The sequence below is a fragment of the Pelophylax lessonae genome (assembly GCF_965119305.1).
Source record: "Pelophylax lessonae genome assembly, chromosome: 2".
In the NCBI taxonomy this organism is placed as follows: Eukaryota; Metazoa; Chordata; class Amphibia; order Anura; family Ranidae; genus Pelophylax; species Pelophylax lessonae.
In genome coordinates, this window is record NC_138769.1 from 607,899,326 (window position 1) to 607,921,223 (window position 21,898).

Consider the following 21,898-nt stretch of genomic DNA (forward strand, 5'->3'; position numbering starts at 1 on the left):
ATGTTAATCCCTTCCCTGCCAGTGTAATTATTACAGTAACAGTGCATATTTGTAGCACTGATTACTGTAGTAATGTCCCTGGTCCCCCCCAAAGTGTCAAAAATGTCAGTCAAGGGTCAGATATGTCCGCCGCAATCTTGCAGTCCGACAAAAAATCGCAGATCACTGTCATTACTAGTAAAGAAAAAAAACAATAAAAATGATATAAATCTTTACCATAGTAAGAAGACGCAATAACTTTTGCGCAAACCAATCAAAATACGCTTATTGTGATTTTTTTTACCAAAAATATCTAGCAGAAAACAAATTGGCCTAAAATGTTAAAAAATGTTGATTTTGAATTTTTTTTTTTGTGAATGTTATATAGCAGAATGTGAAAAATATTGTTTTTTTTTTTTTTTTTTAAATTGTTGCTCTTTTCTTGTTTATAGCGCAAAAAAATAAATATCGCACAGGTGATCAAATACCACCAAAAGAAAGCTCTATTTGTGGAAAAAAAAGGACATCAATGTTATTTGGGTACAGTGTCACACAACCGCGCAATTGTCCGTTATAGTAACGCAGTGCCTGTTTTGCAAAATAGGGTCTGGTCAGGAAGGGGGCAAATCCTTCCGGGGCTGAAGTGGTTAAGATTACACATCAAAATTGAATACAGCATTGTGAGAACATTTCAATAAATTCCCAAAGGTTTATCATTTTAACAAAGTACAGTGGAAGAAAAAAGGACACAATTTATTTATACACTGTAACTCTTGATCTATTAATGTTTTAAGCAGGTACACTGATGTGGATTAAATAAACTGAGCATTGCAAACAAAACTATATTTCCCATAGGTGTGATCAGTTTAGCAGATTGATGGGTGGCTGCCAGCTTTGCCAAACCCACTATTGCAATAAGCTGGCCTCCAGATACCTATGCAACCAAGCCCAACTTTTTCAAACAGATAAAAAGGGATGCTTTGGTCTCTCAGTGCAAAGGGGCCCAGTCTCCTTCGTCTTATCTGTTTCTTTTGTTTCCTTTAAACTTCATCTTTTTAAACGCCATTATGAACAACTTCAAGCAGATGAAAAGTGGTGGTGGTGGTGGTGGTGGTAGAAGCAGCAAGGGCTTTAGTGTCTGTTCACTAGGTGGAGGAAGATCAGGCGGCTCTTATTCTGTAGGTGCATCATCACAAAGTCTCTATAACCTTGGTGGTGGAAGAAGGAAAACTGCAGTCACTTCATCTGTTCGTGTTGGGTCAAGCTATGGTGGTGCAGGAGGATATGGTGGTGGTGCAGGAGGATATGGTGGTGGTGCAGGAGGATATGGCGGTGGTGCAGGAGGATTTGGTGGTGGCGCAGGAGGATTTGGCGGTGGTGCAGGAGGATTTGGTGGTGGTGCAGGAGGATTTGGCGGTGGTGCAGGAGGATTTGGTGGTGGCGCAGGAGGATTTGGTGGTGGTGCAGGAGGATTTGGTGGTGGCGCAGGAGGCTTGGGTGGAGGTCCAGGAGGACATGGAGGCGATCACGGCTTCCCTGTGTGTCCTCCTGGTGGCATCCAGGAAGTGAGCATAAATCAAAGCCTTTTGAAACCACTAAATGTTGAAATAGATCCACAGATTCAAAAAGTGAAAACTGAGGAAAGGGAACAGATCAAAGTTTTAAACAACAAATTTGCAAGTTTCATTGACAAGGTAAGAGTTGTTTTAATTTGTTTCCTGTTTTGAATTGATCTTTTTTTATTCTTATTCTTTTTTTATTATCTTAGTGGACTTGGGCATAGGAAACTAACAGTACTTTCCTTTATGGTTACAGGTTAGGTTCCTGGAACAGCAAAACAAAGTACTAGAGACAAAATGGGAACTTTTACAAGAGCAAGGGAGCAAAGGTGGCTCAAAAAAGCCCAGCTTAGAACCAATTTTTGAGGCTTTCATAAGCCTTCTTTCTAGGCAGCTTGATAGTCTATTAAGTGATAAAGACCGTCTGGTGAATGAACTAAAGAATATGCAAGAAATGGTAGAAGACTTCAAGAAAAAGTATGTATGCCTTGTCATTTGTCGGTCCATATTTCTAGCTTTACTATTAAAAATGTATATTATAATAAGGAAGATAGAGTTTTTTTTTTAAGACTGTCAACATATTTTTTCTATGCAGATATGAAGACGAAATTAATAAGCGTACAGCAGCAGAAAATGAATTTGTGACACTTAAAAAGGTAAAACATATTTGCTACCTAACATCCTATTGATTACACAGTAATGTTAACCAAGATAAAAAAAGATGTGCTTGTGGTTTGAATGTGCCAAGCAAAGCGAAACATTTTTGTGTTCTTTTTCAGGATGTGGATGCTGCATTCATGGTCAAAACAGATTTGGAAATCAAGGTTGACATGAGCACAGAGGAGTTGAACTTCTTGAGGATGTTATATGATGCTGTAAGAATACTTATTTTATATTTAAACATGCCTAAAGCAAATGTATAGCTATACACTTTTTTGTTTTGCTTTCTATTGAGTGGAAAAAGGTAAAATGCCTGATAGTTTATTCTTTCTATCTGTGTACTATTGGGGAGATTCCACTCCACTTTCAAAGATGCAACAGAAAGCAGAAATCTCCCAAACTAAGGGGGATAAAGAGTTGTCCCTGGATTTATCTAATTTGATCCATCATTTGTGTTTGTAATTTACAGGAGCTTCAAAGTGCACAAGGAGGAACAGGTGACACCTCTGTCATTCTATCTATGGACAATAACCGAGACCTGTCTCTTGATGGAATACTAAGAGATGTAAAGAAACAATATGAAGCTGTTGCAGAGAGAAGCAAAGCAGAAACACAAGGCTTATTTGCCCTTAAAGTAAGTTCATTTGATCTACTTTTGTCCATACACTGAAACTCACAACAAGTAATTAGACCACACCCCTTAGTCTGTGTGGATAACTTGCCAATGCAAGTTCAGACTTTGGAAATCAGTTATGAAATATTAATTAAGAAAGATTGTAATGTATAAAATATAAGTTAATGATCATATACACCTTTACTATATTGTTTTTAGAAGCGGTTGCCTGGAACTACATATATATATATATATATATATATATATATATATATATATATATAAAACTTTTGAATTTCTTCATGATAGGCTAACATGTAGACAGATAGGTATGTAGATGTACAGGTATGTTAGTAGTAAAGAATGGCAAATGTAGGGAACCAGGAATTATGCATCTACAGGCTTCACAGATGCTTATTGCAGTGGTTTACTCGCAACCCCTTAGCTCATTCTTTGTTATTCTTTTCATTTAAAACTTTACTTTTGTTAGATTTGTTAAATTTTTAACACCAGTAATCTTGAAGCTGCTTTTCCTCATTGTAGTTTCAGCAACTACAGGCTACAGCTGGAAAACATGGAGACAACCTGAAGAACACCAAGACTGAGATTGCAGAAATTAACCGTATGATCCAGAGGCTGAAATCCGAGATTGAGAATGTCAAAAAACAGGTATCTTCTTGATTTATATTATTTTCTTTGAAAGGCTTAAGTCTCATTACACAACTATGTCTTTTAAACTGTGTTTCAAAAAGATCCAATAACTGTATTCAAATTAAGAAAAATAAAGATCAATCAGTCTAAACAAAGACACTAAAATGACAGCAATATTTTGCAGATTACAGCCCTCCAGACCTCCATTTCTGAGGCCGAGCAGCGTGGAGAACTCGCATTGAAGGATGCCCAAAAGAAGTTGACTGACCTTGAGGCTGCTTTACAGAAAGCCAAAGAAGACCTGGCTCGTCAAATACGTGACTACCAAGAGCTACTGAGTGTCAAGATTTCCCTTGATGTGGAAATTAGCACATACAGATGCCTGCTGGAAGGAGAAGAGGACAGGTGAGTTCAAGATGATCTACCTAAAATGTAAAGAGCAGGTACTGTGCAAGTTTCCCATAGGACTATCAAATGCTGTGAACAGCAGGATAAGTCTTTAACTCATATGTGCTTCTAGCAGCTAGCAGGAGACTCACAGGTGTTGTAAGCAAGCAGTTTCTTAGTGTTGGACTCAAATGTTTTGAGCCTTCAATCCAACAGGATGGGAAAGATTATGGGCATTAAAAAGTAATATCTCATGTCTTCATAGTCAAAAATAACTGACATTTTATGAAATAGTAATTTCTCTGAAAAAGCCTTTGGATACAAAAATTTCAAAATTATATTTGCTTTATTGCCTCTAGGGTGGGTGAACGTCAAGATTAAGTGTATTTTTATATTAGTCCACTAAGGTTTACGCACAGCTTACGTCTGTTTCCTTTACATTTCAGCTGTTTTATTCATAGTCCTAAAATGCAATGCCTTCCACTAATGATGTTATATAATGATCTAGTCCATGCCCCTAAGCTATTGTATTGTGAGGGTTAGCAAATCTTAGCAGGATAGGTATCAGAGATTTGTAATGAAACACAGAGTATCCTATTTATAACAACAGAAGCAGTAAAATTCCGCCCCATGGTGAGCTTTGAAATTATCCATGCTAATATCTTCACTAGAATGATAAAGTGTCTTACATTTGCAAATATGTTATTAATTGTAGATGCAAATCAAAGACATATTGAATTAAATGCATAAAGAGATTGGTCACATAAAACAAATTATTAGGGCATGCTAAGATGTTAAAACATTTAACAATTTCTTATTGGTCACAGTGACTCTGGAGGCATTTGTTTACAAGCCAACAGACTACTGAGGCCATTATTAGGGGTGTGTCACTCTCCCAGTTGGAACAGAAAAAACAGCAAAAAGATCTTATTGCAATATTCCAAAAGGGACTAATAAGACTAGTTGGTAACAAACCCAAAAAGCAATGTTTTTCCTCAAAAAGGGAATGGTTAATGGAGAACAAGCATCAGTTTCCCTGAGTGTGAATACTTTTCAATATATCTGACTGGAGTTTAGGCAGAATAAAAGTAAGACTACATTTTTCTAATTTTAAATTTGTTGAGAATTAACAATGCATTTTACAATGGATAGGATAACAATTTCAGCCTAATAATTTGCCATAAAACATTGGTTTGCCTTTGCAGAATGTCTGGACATGTACAGAACAATGTGAGCGTTTGTAAGTATAGATTGGTTCTCTGATTACAGCTATTCTTGCTCTGTTATATAAGACATGAGAAAATAAAACTCTTATTTTTTATTCCAGCTGTGGTTGGTGGAGGTTCAAGTATGTCTGGCGGAGGAGCTGGATATGGTGCTGGCGGAGGAGGCAGTGGATACGGTGTTGGAGGAGGCAGTGGATACGGTGTTGGAGGAGGCAGTGGATATGGTGCTGGTGGAGGAGGCGGTGGATATGGTGCTGGAGGAAGCGGCGGATATGGTGGTGGAGGAAGCGGCGGATATGGTGGTGGAGGAAGCGGCGGATATGGTGGTGGAGGAAGCGGCGGATATAGTGTTGGAGGAAGCGGCGGATATGGTGGTGGAGGAGGATACAGCAGTGGTGGTGTCCAAACAAGCAGCAGTTACAGCCAATCATCTACAAGAGCTACAAAAAAAACATCATCCTAGGTCAAGAAATCTTATTAAAATGTCACACTGTCATAGCACTAGTTTCCACCCTTCCAAGCCAAACTTTACTATACCTTTGTCAGTCTGCTCAAATGAGAGAAGCTTCCATAGTCATCTTCAGTTGTATCAGCCTTGTCCTGTCCTTTTTTGTTCTTCAAGACACGACTGACTTTAATTTAAACAATCTATGCTTCCCCATCACAGCAACCCATAAATTGGTTATATACAATAAGATTTTGATTGGCTAATTGCACTAAGGTTACTAACAAACTTAACAGATCGACCATTATTGAACAACCAACTTGGTAAAATCTAGTTGGATGGCCCTCATACTGCACGGGTGCTGGCAAAATAAATGGTTAACTAAAGGCTCAAAATGTTACTTTGTATGACCAGTTGCATAGTTCTCATTGATGGGTTCATTAACAAAAAAGTAATAAAGAACATAGTTTGAAGCATGAAAGGAAAACTGCACTACAGCATACATCAAGTAGAATATTGATATCATGTGCCAAGGGTATCATGTAAGAATGTAACTGCACTTGAAGGTATCCCTGTAAGTAAGTGGAACTTCTACACTAGGTGTTGGCTGTAGCCAGTCCTAGACATTCTTGCTTTTCTTTGTTTTTTGAAGTAATGGATGTATCAACTCTGGGTGTTTGTTGTATATAAAATCTTTTATAATGCATTACCGGATTATCCAATCCCAGGCTTGCATTTCCTGTCTTTTCTTTATATCTTCAATAAACTGCATGTGGATTTCAAATCTGATGTGTTTTCATTTCCTTTTTTTTCTCTATTAGAGATTTCCAAACTCTTTAAAATTTTAGGAGCCCTGATAATATATATTATAGTAGTAGTGGTAAATTACACTGTCATTTGATAAACCTGAGATCAGTCTACAGCAAAAACCCTTTTGTAATCATAAACCCAAATTTATTTGTTTTCAGTGCATTCAATAGTATCTAAGCCCAAGAGCAACACATGTAATATATTAAAGGGATCCAGGCCTTAGAGATGGTAGCTGCATTCGTTTTCTATTTTAAGGCTTTTTCCTTTATTTTCACCTGGTGATCCTGCCAGTAACACACTTTCTGTCATAGGGTGACAAATCTCGCTCAACATAACACTAACTGAAAAGAGGGCACTGCAGGCAGAGTGCACAGAAAGTATTCCACTGACAAAATTTCTGGCAGAATCAACACAACTTTTTTGCAGACATAACAAAACACTTTTGATGGAATAGTTAATGGACTATAATGGACCAAATAAGAGAAGTTCATTATTTGGGTTTACATACACTTTAAAGCACTCTGGCTACTTTTTTCTAATGCTATATTAAGTCCAAAGGTATAGGGGTAAAAAATAAGTAATTTATATACCATATTACAAAAAAGAGTAACAGTCCATGGAGAATATAGGAGGAGAAAAATAAATATTAATTTATGCCCTTGTGACCAACTATGGACACATGACTATTGGTTTACCACTTGACCTCCGGAAGATTTACCCCCTTCATGACCAGGTTATTTTTTGCGATATGGCATTTTTTAAAGGTGTTTACTTTTAATTTACATTATAACACATAAGAACTGAACAAAGAAGCAAAACAGTGTACAATTACACGGCCATTACAGATCAGGTGGAAATAACAACACGGCACCAAAACTCGGTGCAAGGCCAACAGTGGCAAACAGGATAAGGGGGGGTCGGGCCCCACAGACAATGGGGCCCACCCTAGAACCCAAACAGGACAGTCCATAGGCTAAATCAGTTGCCCCATAGGGATGCATGGGGGGACCATTCAGATCCGCCAAAAAAACTGACAAAGGGTGAAAGGGGCCTTAATATCCAACCACGGCTGCCCGATTTTAGTAAACTTATGGGGGCACGCCCTGCTCTTGTATATCAATTCATACATCGGTACATCTCCGTTTACCACACCATAGAACCTTTGTATCCCGGACGGCTCGGTATTTTTCCAGTGTAATAGTATCAATTTCCTAGCATAAAACAATAACACTCGGATCAGGGTCCTAGCATGTGTACAGTGTACAAAGTCATTGAGTATACCCAGCAGTCCAACTTCCGAAGTGTGAAGTGCGAAGTGCGAAGTGTGAGGCAGGTGTAAAGTGAGATAAAAACATTCAAAAACTTCCTTCCAGTAGTCCTTTATGCGGGGACATAACCAGAACATATGTAAAAGGTCTGCTGCTGGACTAGCACATCTGGGGCACGTGCCCCCTGGGTCAACACCCATATGGGCCAACCTTTGGGGGGGTATAGTGTAGATGATGAATAAACTTATATTGTATGAAACAATTATTAGAGCTAATAAGGTCTTGAAAACAGACCTCTGAGGCCTCCTCCCACCCCTCCTCAGACAAATCCGGAAGCATTGCGATCCACCTCAGCGATGCCAGCTAGAAGGGATCAGCACCCGCTGCAATCAGGAGTAGATAGTAGTGACCAGCTTTGTAATGTCAGGGTTATACAGTAGCTTTTCCATAGGGGATTCCGAGAGCTCCAGGGTCAGCCCCCCGAACTGTGCCCGGGCAGCATGACGTATCAACAAATATTTAAAAAAGAACCTGTTAGTCATACCATGTTGAGCCTTCAGATCGTCAAAAGATACAAAGAGGGTGGACGCAAAAACATGAGAGACATGAGTGACCCCGAACCTAGACCACCAACGGAAGTCAGGGTGACCCTGGAGCTCGGCAAAATTTGGATTATCCCACAGCGGAGCATTCGGAGACACCATAGCCTTATCTGTCAACAGCGCATTGCCGACATGCCAGGCCAGCCACCCCACCTCAATGGGCAAGAGACGGGAACAACGTCTAAATGATGACCTGTGCATGGCGTCAACAACCGCCTGCCGCGAGCCGTGCAGAGTCAGCACGAGGGCAGTGGAGAAGTTCCCAGGAGAGTCCCTGAACCAATCATATACGTATGCAAGTTGTGACGCAAGGAAATAATTATATAGATTTGGACAGACCAGCCCACCACTACACTTAGGGGCATGGAGAGAGGATTTAGCAATGCGGGGGTGGCCGCCCTGCCAAAGAAAGGAGGCTAAAATAGAGTCAATTTTGCGGAACAAACTTTTTGGCAAGAATACCGGTGAAACTCGAAATAAGTATAGAAATTTGGGTAAGTATATCTTTTTAAAAATGTTGATCCTACCTATCAGATTCAGGAGCAGAGAGGACCAGGTGCGCAGTCTGGCTTCCATATGGGATATGATAGGCTGCACATTAAGGGAGCGATAGGACGAAAGGTCAGAGTGTACATGCACACCTAAATATTTAAAGGTGGACAAAACCTGTATCCTGGATCTGTGCAGATAACCAAAATCTGAGGTAGGGCCAATCGGAAAAGCAACAGACTTCTCCCAACCAATCCGCAGGCCCGATACCTCCCCAAACTCCTCCACCACCGTCAGCAAAGCTACAAAGGACGACTTCAAGCCATCTAGGTAAATCAGCGCTTCATCCGCGTACAGTGATATTTTCTCAACCATATCCCCACATGTAATACCACCCACCGACGCTGTCTGCCGCAACTCCAAAGCCAACGGCTCGATGGCAAGAGCAAACAAAAGCGGCGAGAGAGGGCAGCCCTGTCTAGTGCCCTGCTGGAGGTCAAATGGCTCAGAAACATCTCTATTTGTACACACCCTGGCTAACAGTTTTGAGTATAGCATGTGGACCCAACTAATAAAGGAGAGGCCGAAGCCCATTTTGGAAATAACCTGCCAGAAAAAGGCCCACCGTACGGTGTCAAAGGCCTTTCTGACATCCAGTGAAAGCACGAGTCCACTCCTAGCCTCCGTGTCCGTCCTATGCAAGTGTAGATAGAGCCAGCAGATGTTGTCATACATACTCTTTCCACGCATGAACCCGTTCTGGTCCGGGTGAATGACGTGACATATAACCTTGCCAAGGCGCGCAGCTAAGAGCTTCACCAAAATCTTTACGTTGCTATTAAGCAAGGAGATGGGGCGGTAAGACTCGCACAGCAATTTGTCGTTGTTGGGTTTGGGCAACACCACTATCAAGGCCTCATGCATAGAAGCAGGGAGTTCACCGTCCACTAAAGCTGTATCAAAAAGCCCTTGTAGTCTCTTGGCCAGGTCCCCAGCATACGTTTGGTACCATTCTACAGCAAACCGTCCAGTCCAGGGTTTTTTTTAGAGGGGAGAGAACCAACAGCAGTCTCAATTTCAAAGGACCCTCCAGCAGCTGTCTGTGTGCGTCAGTCAGTACCGGGAATCAAATAGATTCCAGAAAACCCTCAAAGTCAGCCTCATCTAGTATATGTTGTTCAGAATACAGGTCGGCATAAAAGGACCGAAATGTCTCATTAATAGTCGGGGGGTCAGAGGAAACCGATCCGTCCGGCAAGCGGATCTGAGCAATAGAGCGATCCACATAATCCGCCCGAGACAGGAATGCAAGTAGTTTGACATTTTTCCCACTATGTTCATGAAGTCTGGCAGACAAAAAGAGCTGTTGTTTAAGTGTCATGTTGACCTGATGGAGTTGAAGGGCATTATGCGCCCCCACCAGGAAACCATTTTTGAAAATCAAAAATGGTGGTATAATCAGCGCAAACCATATACGTGGGTAAAAATAAAATAAAATGCAGTGAATAAATAAACGCACAAGCCAGCAAACAATCAGTGCTGAACACAAAACACCAGTGTATACAAATAAATAAATCGATATTGCTGCGCCAAGTGAAAAATTATTCAATCAGAGTGATTAATTAAATGCATATATAAGATAAGATCAAAATTATATACTATAAAAGTAAATCAATGCTAATATCAAGTGTAAAAACCATTCAAAAAGTCCCAGTGCTTGTGACCAAGTGATTAGTACAAATAAAGTCCCAAAAAGCTCAATCAAAATTAATAAGTCAAACAGATCAAATCAACACTATATCTTCATCTGTAATCAATACTAAGGTGCAAAAGTGCTCCACACTCCACTCAGGTGCTCTCTGTTTTAACCATTTTATTTAAATCAAAAAGGCAGAAATCCACTTACATTCCCCAGCACTTCAGCAGTGCGGGCTTGAAACAGCAGATATAACTCTGTAACAGAACCTCCCAAGGATCGACGTGCTACGAGTAGGCTCCTCCCCCCGTACGCGTTGCGTCAGATGACTTTGTCAGCCAAGCCCGCACTGCTGAAGTGCTGGGGAATGTAAGTGGATTTCTGCCTTTTTGATTTAAATAAAGCAGTTAAAACAGAGAGCACTGGATCCCTTCTCCCCTTTATTTTATGCTGAGTTCCTGTCGCACTCGGAGGGTCAGCTGAAGTGGAAGGAGAGCATATAACAGGCTGCTGGTCCATAGATGCATATGTGTATATGACTCCTTGGAGTCTATCCCTAAGGTGAGCTGCGAATCTTTCACGAGTCACTGGGAGCACCTGAGTGGAGTGTGGAGCACTTTTGCACCTTAGTATTGATTACAGATGAAGATATAGTGTTGATTTGATCTGTTTGGCTTATTCATTTTTATTGAGCTTTTTGGGACTTTATCTGTACTAATCACTTGGTCACAAGCACTGGGACTTTTTGAATGGTTTTTACACTTGATATTAGCATTGATTTGCTTTTATAGTATATAATTTTGATCTTATCTTATATATGCATTTAATTAATCACTCTTGATTGAATCATTTTTCACTTGGCGCAGCAATATCGATTTATTTAATCGAATCCCCTTTACCTGCCGATCAGCTCCCGCTGTGTATAATCACAGCCAGTAGGGGCCACTGGCGGCGTGCACCCAGACCCACAGAATGGGGGATACTGTATCTGCAGAACATAAGGCCCCATTCCAAAATTGTTATGTCCCCCCACAACATGGTCTATTAACTACATTTAGCCACAGCACATCTGTGCTTTGACAGGTGCTTTGCCTCTTTAAGAGAGGTGTCAAGTGGTCTATACTAAAACAAGGGTGTTGCTTAGATTGTGAAATACACTATATTACCAATTACCAATAGGGAGTATGCCCTCCCTTTGCAACTATAACAGATTCAACTCTTCAGGGAAGCCTGTCCACAAGGTTTAGGAGTGTCTATGGGAATGTTTGACAATTCTTCCAGAAGCGTGTTCGTGAGGTCAGGCACTATTGTTGGACGAGAAGGCCTGGCTCGCAGTCTTCGCTCTTATTTATCCTAACAATGTTCTATTGTGTTGAGGTCAGGACTCTATGCAGGCTAGTCAAGTTCCTCCACCCCAAACTCGCTCATCCATGTCTTTATGGACCTTGCTTTGTGCACTGGTACAAATCATTTGGTGGAGGGGGGATTACGGTGTGGGGTTGTTTTCAGGGGTTGGGCTTGGGTCCTTAGTTCCAGTGAAGGGAACTCTTAAGGTATCAGCATACCAAGACATTTTGGACAATTTCATGTTCCCTGCATTTCATGTTCACTGCAGGAACAGTTTGGGGATGGCCCCTTCCTTTCCCACCATGACTGTGCACCAGTGCACAAAGCAAGGTCAATAAAGAAATGGATGAGCGAGTGTGGGGTGGAGGAACTTGATTGGCCTGCACAGAATCCTGACCTCAACCCGATAGAACACCTTTGGGATGAATTAGAGCGCAGACTGTTAGTCAGGCCTTCTCATCCAACATCATTCCTTGACCTCACAAATGTGCTTCTGGAAGGATGGTCAAACATTCCCATAGACACACTCCTAAACCTTGTGGACAGCTTTCACAGAAGAGTTGAAGCTGTTATAGCTGCAAAGGGTGGGCCAACTCAATATTGAACCCTACGGACTCAGACTGGGATGCCATTAAAGTTCATGTGCGTGTAAAGGCAGGAGTCCCAATACTTTTAGTAATATAGTGTATATGATACACTCAAAGGCACATAAATGATAGGAATCCTGTCATACATAAATGATGGGTGCAGCTAGATTATGCTGCACAGTGGTAGTTACATAAAAAAGAGTTTATTAAAAACACATTGCAGTTCTCATACTCCTAAAATGTGCCTTACTGTGTCATAAATGACAGTTTCCCAGACATGCATAAACCTCAAACATGATAATTTTTAGGAAATAAAACTCTTACATTACATATGCTTTTTTTCATAGATCTATAATTTCGACCTACCTTAACCACATACTACCCGCCCACCGTCAAATGACGGCGGAGCAGCTATTATCCTGGGACCCCGTTATATGACGGCACACCAGAACAGCCTCTCTTGCGCGCCCCCGGGGGCACGCGGAGCGGCGATCGTGACCGCACCGTGTTGCTAGGACATGGCGCGATCCCGATCTTGGTAAAGAGTCAATGACATGACTCTTTACCCATGTGATCAGATGTGTCCAATCACAGCCGGTCACATGTAAATGAGGAAGTGCCGTTATTCGGCTCTCCTCGTCTCACACTTGTCTCCCATAGGGGAGACGAGTACAAGTAATCAGGGCACTGATCATCAGTGCTCTGATTACCCAAAATGTAAATAAAGGGCCAATTACTGCCTACCATCAGTGCCCACCATCAGTGCCCACAATCAGTGCCCATAGTGCTGCCAGTCAGTGCCCATCAGTGCCTGCTTATCTGGGCACTGATGGGCACTGACTGGCAGCACTATGGGCACTGATTGTGGGCACTGATTGTGCTGCCCATCAGTGCTCGTCAGTGCCACCCGTCAGTGCCCATCAGTGCCACCCATCAGTGCCCATCAGTGCACCCGTCAGTGCCCATCAGTGCCGCCTGTCAGTGCCCATCACTGCCTCCCATCAGTGCTGCCTCTCAGTGCCCAGTGCCCATCAGTGCCGCCTATCAGTGCTCATCAGTACCGCCTATCAGTGCTCATCAGTGCTGTCTATCAGTGCCCATCAGTGTGGCATATTAGTACCTCCTCATCAGTGCCCATAAGTGCCACCTCATCAGTGCCCATCAGTACCGCCTTATCAGCGCACATCAGTGAAGGAGAAAAATGTATTTATTTTCAAAATTTACTCACAGAAAATAACAAAAACTTTTTTTTTTCAAAATTTTCTGTCTTTTTTTTTTTGTAAGAAATAAAAAACCCAGGGGTGATTAAATACCACCAAAAGAAAGCTCTATTTGTGTAAAAAAATGATAAAAATGTCATATGGGTACAGTGTAGCATGACTGCGCAATTGTCATTTAAAGTGTGACAGCGCTGAAAGCTGAAAATTGGCCTGGGCAGGAAGGGGGTAAAAGTGCACTGTAGGCAAGTGGTTAAAGTAAAATTCCATTAAAGCAACCACTAACTGTTGAGGCAATTAATTCCTTGGTCAGGAGTATGTAATGTGCAATTGTTTTTTGTGTGCAGTGCAGGAGATTGTGCGGGGTATGCACCGCACAAACAAGGGGTTTTCAATGGAAGACTTCCCATAATCTCTTATTCCAGAGACCATACTACTTGACCCTTAACTTCACATTTATCATGACTGATAAAGCGGCAAGGGTGAAGTTAAGGGTCAAGTAGCAAGGTCAGATTAAGTGTTAAAAGGTAACTTTACTCTCGTGAGAAAAAAATAGCAAAGAAAAAAAAAATAATACAGCATATACATTTGTTCCACAAGTCATATTATAATTGAATGTTATTAAAAATTACTTTTTCTTTTCAATCTGCGGAGCTGTAATTTTCTGTAAAATGCAATGCAATATGGCTACCTGGAGATGTTCTATACATACTGTAGATGGTGTACAGAACGCCCTCCAGAAACATCATTTCCTGCTTGTGTGATTGGCTCACTGATTTTCCCAGATGTCTGCTCTAAGATACAAATCTGATTTTATTTGCATCCCCTGCAACAAAAATGTTATTTTCGGTGAGATACTCCAAAAGGGAAATCATGCCTAAAGGTATGTAGACCCTGCAATTTTCCTCATTAGAGCCTTGCAAGTGCAGAAGCTGATAATGATAAAATCAGCAGCTGATAAAGATAAAATCACTCCTTTTCACATTCACTTTGCACATGGACAGAGGCACACAAAATAACAAAAGGTAGGAAACTGCAACAAAGTTTGTTAAAGAATAACAACCACTGGGTGGTCTCTGTACATTGCAAGCATTTTAACAAACTTTGTTGCAGATTCCTACATTTTGTTATTGTGAAGAATTCCCTGTGTGTTTCTCTGTGTCCATGTGGTCAGTGAATCTAATGGGAGTACTTTCATATTTATCAATTAGCTGCTGCATTTGCATGGCTCTAATGAGGAAAATTGCAGGGTCTGCATCCCTTTAGATGTGTTCCTAATATGGGTTTTTCACCAAAAATGCAATTTTTTTGTTGCAAGGGATGCCTGATATCTGACTTGTATCGTTTTTTAACAAACAAGGAATGCTTTATTGAAAAGAAAAATAAAACAGTACAAGATCATAGTAACAAGGGACCTTCAACCATAAGGTACATAACAAAACAATGTAATGGTATGCACAAAGCAAACAATCCAAGGTACAGAGCAGAGAAATAGTACCACAATGAGATATTTTCAAACCATAAATCTCCACAGCATAGCCAGGTCCAGCTTCCCTCCAAGGGGAAAGGGGAAAAAGAAGGGGTGGGAGGAGGAGGAGAAGAAGGAAGAGGATGGGACAGAATAGAAACATAGGGAAGGGGGGAAAGAGAAAGAAGAAAAAGGAGGAGGAGGGGAGAGGAAGGGAAGAGCAGGGAGATAGGAAAGGGGGAGAGGCAATACATGGCATTACTCAGCAGTAGAGTTGAGCGGACACCTGGATGTCCGTGTTCGGCGGGTTCGGCTGAACTTTAAAAAAAAGTCCGGGTCCGTGTCCCGGACTTTTGCCAAACTTTTCCCGGACACCGAACCCCATTGAAGTTAATGGGGACCCGAACTTTCAGGCACTAAAATGGCTCTAAAACACCAATGGAAAGGGCTAGAGTGCTGCAAATGGCAGCAAAACGTAGTTAAGAGCATGGCAAGTGCTCTGCAAACAATAGGATAGGGAAAAAAATTAAAACAAAAAAAAAAAGAAAAATAAAAGAATGTTCTTCATCTGTGAAGGACGAGGCCCATATGGAGTAGGAGGGAGGTTGAGGTGGTGGTGGATGTGGCGGTGTCATAGGCGTGCGCACAGGGTGTGCCGGGTGTACCTGGGCACACCCTAATCACCTAGGGCACATTAGCATTATCGCTGTTTGCCAGTGAGGAGATGGGAAACATCTCCCTCGGACCTGCTCTGCTCTATTTCACTTTGCCAGCAGGGAGAGTAATGTATCGGGGCTATGTACATGTAGGCAAACACATGCATGTGTATTTAAACTTTGGGGTGCACACCCTAATGCAATAGGCTGCGCACACCTATGGGCGGTGTAGGTGGAAGCGGCGGTGGAGGAGGACCAGGGCCGGATTAAGAGCATCATGGGCTTGGTGCTGAGGATTTTGAAGGGCCTTAAGGGTCGTGCCTTGGCATGCACCCAGAGGAGGAAGGGTACAGCCATGCATGCCTAATTCAACATGGGATGCTGTCTCGGAAGCCCATAAACACATCCATGCATCGGCAACTGTCCCTCCTTGTCCGGCCTTCGTGCTGTGTGGGGAGGTTCTGAGGGAGCTGCCTGGGGAAGCGAGCATAGAAGCCAGACTTCTGTGTTTACAAGTGACAGAAGAGCGGTAACAGTGAATATGGCCAACCCAGGGCCTATATTAAGGTAGGGGCCTGGAGCTGCAGCTCCAATAGCCCCTACGTTAATCTGGCCCTGAGGAGGACGGGGTAGCCAACACTGCTTTTTTTCAGAAATTGTAAATGAGGGTATACCCCAAAAGAGTGAGAAAGAGCAAAAATAGAAAAATGGCTGGGTAAGGTCGGTATCCATCGCTATTCTGCACAAGGTACAGAAAAGTCCCGTGGGATCCATGCCTGGTTCATTTTAATGAACGTGAGCTTGTCCACATTGTCTCTGGACAGGCGGCTGCGCTTGTCTGTGATAACGCCCCCAGCCGTGCTAAATACCCGTTCAGATAATACACTGGCTGCAGGGCACGCCAGCACCTCCAAGGCGTAAAGGGCAAGCTCAGGCCATGTGCCCAATTTGGAGACCCAGAAGTTGAAGGGGGCAGACCCGTCATTCACTACATGTAGGCGTGTGCACACATACTGCTCCACCATGTTGGTGAAATGCTGCCTCCTGCTAAGACGTTCCATATGAGCTGCTGGTGCTGCTGTTTGTTGTGGCGTGCTGACAAAGCTTTTCCACATTTCAGCCATGCTAACCCTGCCTTCTGAGGTGCTGGCGGTGCCCTGGTTGCGTTGGCGACCTCTTCCTCCTCCTCCTCTGCCTTGTGCTTCCACTGTGGCCCCGCTGTCAGGTGGGAATGCCAGCAGCATCGCGTCTACCAGCGTGCACTTGTACTTGCGCATCTTGCGATCACGCTTCAGTGAGTGAATTAAGGACGGTACGTTGTCCTTGTAACGGGGATCCAGCAGCGTGGCCACCCAGTAATCAGCACAAGTTAGAATGTGGGCAAGTCGGCGGTCGTTGTGGAGACACTGCAGCATGTAATCGCTCATGTGTGCCAGGCTGCCCAGAGGCAACGAAAGGCTGTCCTCTGTGGGAGGTATATCGTCTGTGTCCTCTGTATCCCCCCAGCCACGCACCAGTGATGGCCATGAGCTGGCCTGGGTGCCACCCTGCTGTGTACATGGTTCCATCTCCTCCTCCATCTCCTCCTCCTCATCCTCCTCATCCTCCAGAACTGTGCCCCTGCTGGACAATTGTGTCCCTGGCATTTGTGTGTGCAGGAACCCACCCTCGGAGCCCCTTGCGAATGACTGCCCTGAAAGCCTTGGAAATGTTACCTCTTCATCCTCCTCCTCCTCATCCTGTGCCACATCCTCTTCCATCATCGCCCGAATTGTTTTTTCAAGGAGGCATAGAAGTGGGATAGTTAAGCTGACAACGGCGTCATCGGCACTGGCCATGTTGGTGGAGTACTCAAAACAGCACAACAAGGCACACAGGTCTCGCATGGAGGCCCAGTTATTGGTGGTGAAGTGGTGTTGTTCCGCAGAGCGACTCACGCGTGCGTGCTGCAGCTGAAACTCCACTATGGCCTGCTGCTGCTCGCACAGTCTTTCCAGCATGTGCAAGGTGGAGTTCCACCTTGTGGGCACGTCACATATGAGGCGGTGAGCGGGAAGGCCGAAGTTACGCTGCAGCGCTGACAGGCGAGCAGCAGCAGGGTGAGAACGCCGAAAGTGCGCACAGACGGCCCGCATTTTCTGCAGCAGCTCTGACATATCGGGGTAGTTTTTAAGGAACCTCTGCACCACCAAATTCAGCACATGCGCCACACAAGGGATGTGCGTCAAACCGGCTAGGCCCAGAGCTATGAGATTTCGCCCGTTATCGCACACCACCAGGCCGGGCTTGAGGCTCACTGGCAGCAACCACTCATTTGTCTGCTGTTCCATGCTCCTCCACAACTCCTGCGCGGTGTGTGGTTTTTCCCCCAAACAGGCAAGTTTTTAAACTGCCTGCTGTCGTTTACCCCTGGCCGTGCTGAAGTTGGTGGTGAAGGTGTTACGCTGACCGGATGAGGAGGCGGTAGAGGATGAGGAAGCAGAGTAGGAGGAATTAGGAACAGGAGGCAAACTGAAGCGCCCTGCAATCCTCGGTGGTGGAAGGACATGCGCCAAATTGCTATCCGCCTCAGGCCCATCCGCCACTGCATTTACCCAGTGTGCCGTTAGGGAGATATAACGCCCCTGACCGTGCTTACTGGTCCACGTATCGGTAGTTAGGTGGACCTTGCCACAGATGGCGTTGCGCAGTGCACACCTGATTTTTTCCCCCACTTGGTTGTGCAGGGAAGGGATGGCTTGCCTGGAAAAGTAGTGGCGGCTGGGCACGACGTACTGTGGGACAGCCACGAAAATAAGGTTTTTAAAACTGTGCGTCTCCACCAGACGGAATGACAGCATTTCAAAGGCCAAGAATTTTGAAATGCTGGCATTCAGGGCCAGGGATCGCGGATGGGTAGGGGGGTACTTCCTCTTCCTCTCAAGTGTTTGGGAGATGGAAAGCTGAACGCTTCCACGGGACATTGTGGAGATGGTTGGTGACCCAGGTGGTGGTGTTGCTGACAGATCGTCTGTTTGCGGGGTGGCAGGTGCCGGTATCACTACAGATGTGGATGGAGCGGCCGAGACTACAGCAGAAGAGGAAGCAGGAGGAGCCAGAGACGTTTCTTGGTTTTGAAGGTGTCTACTCCACTGCAGCTCGTGCTTTGCACTTAGATGCCTGATCATGCAGGTTGTGCTCAGGTTGAGAAGGTTTATGCCTCGCTTCAGGCTCTGATTGCACAGGGTGCAAACCACTCGTGTCCTGTCATCAGCACATTTTCTAAAGAACTTCCACGCTAGAGAATTCCTTTGAGCTGGCTTTGGTGCGCTCGATCCCTTGCTGCGTTGGGCAGTAGCAGGCGTAGTGTCTAGGGCACGGCCGCTCCGCTTCTGCACCCTGCTCCCTCTTCTGCTGTGCTGGTGGCTCTGTGCGACCACCGCCTCTTCCTCCAAACTACTCAGGTCACCTGCATGACCTTCATTCCATGTGGGGTCGAGGACCTCATCGTCCTCCACATCATCTTCCACCCAGTCTTCACCCCTGCCCTCCTTGTCGGTCTCCACAATTCTGAACGCCGCAGCAGTTGGCACCTGCGTTTCGTCATCATCGGAGACGTGCTGCGATGGTCCTTGCATGTACTCATCTTGAAATAAGTGGTTGGGCATCGCTGCACTCAATCTCTTCCACTTCTGGGGCAGGGCTAGGTGGATGGCCCTGGGAAACCCTGCTGATAGAGTCATCAAAATAAGAAGAGACTGCTGTATGGCTTGGGGCTCAGACTGCTTGCCTGATTTGCAAGGGGGTGAGGTGAAAGACGGTTGGATATTGGCTGCAGGTGCCAACTCTGACCTTTCTGCAGTAGACTGGGTGGGAGACAATGTGAAGGAACTGAAGGCACTGTCAGCAGCAAACCAATCTACTATCGCCTCTACTTGTTCTGGCCTCATCACTTCTAGAGGCGTATGATGCCCTACCAAATACTGCTGCAGGTTCTGTCGCCTACTCACACTTGAGGAAGGTGTTTCACTTGTGCATGTAGCTGGCACAGATCGACCACGTCCTCTCCTTGCAACAGGAGCTCTACCAGCAGCACCACGACCCAGGCCACGGCCCCTATTTGACGGTCTCCTCATATTTCTGTAATTTATGATCTTGCCCTAGAAAGTGTTTATTGAATAGTGGAACAAAACAACAACAGTATCGCACTGGTGTATCTCACAGTCAAATATGCAAACTATGCCGCAATTTAATGTTTTTTACCCCAAAAGGGTGTATATTGAATAGCGGAATAGGAAAAAGGATAAAAAACGGTGTATCTCACACGTACAAACACAGACTAGGCCCCGATTACAATTTTTTGTACCCTAAAGGGAGGATGAGGAAGAGGAGTAGGAGGAGTTGGGAACAGGAGGCAAACTGAAGTGCCCTGCAATCCTTGGCGGTGGAAGGAGATGCGCCAAACAAATTTAAAAGGTGTATCTCACACGTACCAATACAGACTATGCCGTAATTTAATTTTTTACACTCCAAAAGGGTGTATATTGAATAGCGGAATAGGAAAACTTTTATAATACGGTGTATCTCACACGTACAAACACAGACTAGGCCCCGATTACAATTTTTTGTACCCTAAAGGCAGGATGAGGAAGAGGAGTAGGAGGAGTGGGGAACAGGAGGCAAACTGAAGCGCCCTGCAATCCTCGGCGGTAGAAGGAGATGCGCCAAACAAATTTAAAAAGGTGTATCTCACATGTACCGATACAGACTATCCCGCAATTAAATTTTTTACACTCAAACAGGGTGTATATTGAATAGCGGAATAGGAAAACTTTTATAATACGGTGTATCTCACACGTACAAACACAAACTAGGCCCCGATTACAATTTTTTGTACCCTAAAGGCAGGATGAGGAGTAGGAGGAGTTCGGAACAGGCAGGAGGCAAACTGAAGCACCCTGCAATCCTCGGCGGTATAAGATGCGCCCCAAAAATTGGAAAGGTGTATCTCACACGTACCGACACAGACTATCCCGCAATTTAATTGTTTTTACTCAAAGGTGTAGATTGAATAGCGGAATAGAAAATATGATATCAAAAGGTGTATGTATCTCACACGTACCAACACAGACTATCGCGCAATTTAATTGTTTTTACCCAAAGGTGTAGATTGAATAGCGGAATAGAAAATATGATATCAAAAGGTGTATGTATCTCACACGTACCGACACAGACTATCCCGCAATTTAATTGTTTATACCCAAAGGTTTTGATTAAATAGTGGAATAGAAAATATGATATCAAAAGGTGTATGTATCTCACACGTACCGACACAGACTATCCCGCAATTTAATTGTTTTTACCCAAACGCGTAGATTAAATAGCGGAATAGAAAATATTATCAAAAAAAGGTGTATGTATCTCACATGTACAGAACCAGACTAGGCCCCAATTACTATTTTTTGTACCCCCAAAGGCAGGATGAGGAGTAGGAGGAGTTCGGAACAGGCAGCACCCTCAAATCCTCGGAAGTATGAGATGCACCCCAAAAATTGGAAAGGTGTATCTCACACGTACCGACACAGACTATCCCGCAATTTAATTGTTTATACCCAAAGGTTTTTATTGAATAGCGGAATAGAAAATATTATCAAAAAAAGGTGTATGTATCTCACACGTACAGAACCAGACTAGGCCCCAATTACTATTTTTTGTACCCCCAAAGGCAGGATGAGGAGTAGGAGGAGTTCGGAACAGGCAGCACCCTCAAATCCTCGGAAGTATGAGATGCACCCCAAAAATTGGAAAGGTGTATCTCACACGTACCGACACAGACTATCCCGCAATTTAATTGTTTATACCCAAAGGTTTTTATTGAATAGCGGAATAGAAAATATTATCAAAAAAAAGGTGTATGTATCTCACACGTACAGAACCAGACCAGGCCCCAATTACTAATTTTTTGTACCCCCAAAGGCAGGATGAGGAGTAGGAGGAGTTCGTAACAGACAGCACCCTCAAATCCTCGGAAGTATGAGATGCACCCCAAAAATTGGAAAGGTGTATCTCACACGTACCGACACAGACTATCCCGCAATTTAATTGTGTATACCCAAAGGTTTTTATTGAATAGCGGAATAGAAAATATTATCAAAAAAAGGTGTATGTATCTCACACGTACAGAACCAGACTAGGCCCCAATTACTATTTTTTGTACCCCCAAAGGCAGGATGAGGAGTAGGAGGAGTTCGGAACAGGC

General features: G+C 43.7%; 1 protein-coding gene across 1 annotated transcript in view; it reads left to right on the forward strand.

Moving 5' to 3' along the window:
* Positions 1–956: 956 nt before the first annotated feature.
* The window catches only part of LOC309545287 (uncharacterized protein), a gene marked incomplete at its 3' end in the record, with an annotated part of 724,166 nt that continues 703,224 nt past the window's right edge, over positions 957–21,898 (forward strand). Inside the window, exons 1-9 of the mRNA XM_082244424.1 lie at positions 957–1,673; positions 1,795–2,015; positions 2,134–2,194; positions 2,318–2,413; positions 2,668–2,832; positions 3,355–3,480; positions 3,647–3,867; positions 5,055–5,089; positions 5,177–5,422. Coding sequence (XP_082100550.1) covers positions 1,047–1,673; positions 1,795–2,015; positions 2,134–2,194; positions 2,318–2,413; positions 2,668–2,832; positions 3,355–3,480; positions 3,647–3,867; positions 5,055–5,089; positions 5,177–5,422 — 1,798 coding nt within the window. The 5' untranslated portion in view covers positions 957–1,046. The remainder of the gene's footprint in view (positions 1,674–1,794; positions 2,016–2,133; positions 2,195–2,317; positions 2,414–2,667; positions 2,833–3,354; positions 3,481–3,646; positions 3,868–5,054; positions 5,090–5,176; positions 5,423–21,898) is intronic.